Consider the following 1808-nt stretch of genomic DNA (forward strand, 5'->3'; position numbering starts at 1 on the left):
CAGGGCTGCCAGTGCTGTACTCTGGGTGACCTGTGTATTCAGGCTTGCCTGTGCTGTACTCTGGGTGACCTGTGTATTCAGGCTTGCCAGTGCTGTACTCTGGGTGACCTGTGTATTCAGGCTTGCCTGTGCTGTACTCTGGGTGACCTGTGTATTCAGGCTTGCCAGTGCTGTACTCTGGGTGTCCTGTGTATTCAGGCTTGCCAGTGCTGTACTCTGGGTGTCCTGTGTATTCAGGCTTGCCTGTGCTGTACTCTGGGTGACCTGTGTATTCAGGCTTGCCTGTGCTGTACTCTGGGTGACCTGTGTATTCCGGCTTGCCAGTGCTGTACTCTGGGTGACCTGTGTATTCAGGCTTGCCAGTGCTGTACTCTGGGTGTCCTGTGTATTCAGGGCTGCCTGTGCTGTACTCTGGGTGTCCTGTGTATTCAGGGCTGCCTGTGCTGTACTCTGGGTGTCCTGTGTATTCAGGGCTGCCAGTGCTGTACTCTGGATGACCTGTGTATTCAGGGCTGCCAGTGCTGTACTCTGGATGACCTGTGTATTCAGGCTTGCCAGTGCTGTACTCTGGGTGTCCTGTGTATTCAGGCTTGCCAGTGCTGTACTCTGGGTGACCTGTGTATTCAGGCTTGCCAGTGCTGTACTCTGGGTGTCCTGTGTATTCAGGGCTGCCTGTGCTGTACTCTGGGTGTCCTGTGTATTCAGGGCTGCCTGTGCTGTACTCTGGGTGTCCTGTGTATTCAGGGCTGCCAGTGCTATACTCTGGGTGTCCTGTGTATTCAGGGCTGCCAGTGCTGTACTCTGGGTGACCTGTGTATTCAGGGCTGCCAGTGCTGTACTCAGGGTGACCTGTGTATTCAGGACTGCCTGTGCTGTACTCTGGGTGCCCTGTGTATTCAGGGCTACCAGTGCTGTACTCTGGGTGTCCTGTGTATTCAGGGCTGCCTGTGCTGTACTCTGGGTGACCTGTGTATTCAGGCTTGCCTGTGCTGTACTCTGGGTGTCCTGTGTATTCAGGTCTGCCTGTGCTGTACTCTGGGTGTCCTGTGTATTCAGGTAGGCCAGTGCTGTACTCTGGGTGTCCTGTGTATTCAGGGCTGCCTGTGCTGTACTCTGGGTGTCCTGTGTATTCAGGCTTGCCTGTGCTGTACTCTGGGTGTCCTGTGTATTCAGGCTTGCCTGTGCTGTACTCTGGGTGTCCTGTGTATTCAGGTAGGCCAGTGCTGTACTCTGGGTGTCCTGTGTATTCAGGCTTGCCTGTGCTGTACTCTGGGTGTCCTGTGTGTTTAGGCTTGCCAGTGCTGTACCCTGGGTGTCCTGTGTATTCAGGGCTGCCAGTGCTGTACTCTGAGTGTCCTGTGTATTCAGGGCTGCCAGTGCTGTACTCTGGGTGTCCTGTGTATTCAGGCTTGCCAGTGCTGTACTCTGGGTGTCCTGTGTATTCAGGGCTGCCAGTGCTGTACTCTGGGTGTCCTGTGTATTCAGGGCTGCCAGTGCTGTACTCAGGGTGTCCTGTGTATTCAGGCTTGCCAGTGCTGTACTCTGGGTGTCCTGTGTATTCAGGCTTGCCAGTGCTGTACTCTGGGTGTCCTGTGTATTCAGGGCTGCCAGTGCTGTACTCTGGGTGTCCTGTGTATTCAGGCCTGCCAGTGCTGTACTCGGGATGTCCTGTGTATTCAGGCTTGCCAGTGCTGTACTCTGGGTGTCCTGTGTACTCAGGCTTGCCTGTGCTGTACTCGGGGTGTCCTGTGTATTCAGGCTTGCCCGTGCTGTACTCTGGGTGTCCTGTGTATTCAGGCTTGCCTGTG

General features: G+C 55.0%; 1 protein-coding gene across 1 annotated transcript in view; it reads right to left on the reverse strand.

Moving 5' to 3' along the window:
* Positions 1-1793: 1793 nt before the first annotated feature.
* The window catches only part of LOC118424274 (mucin-2-like), a 14838-nt gene continuing 14823 nt past the window's right edge, over positions 1794-1808 (reverse strand). The window contains exon 20 of the mRNA XM_035832818.1: positions 1794-1803. Coding sequence (XP_035688711.1) covers positions 1794-1803 — 10 coding nt within the window. The remainder of the gene's footprint in view (positions 1804-1808) is intronic.

The sequence above is a fragment of the Branchiostoma floridae genome, chromosome 10 (genome assembly GCF_000003815.2).
Source record: "Branchiostoma floridae strain S238N-H82 chromosome 10, Bfl_VNyyK, whole genome shotgun sequence".
NCBI classification, from domain to species: domain Eukaryota; kingdom Metazoa; phylum Chordata; class Leptocardii; order Amphioxiformes; family Branchiostomatidae; genus Branchiostoma; species Branchiostoma floridae.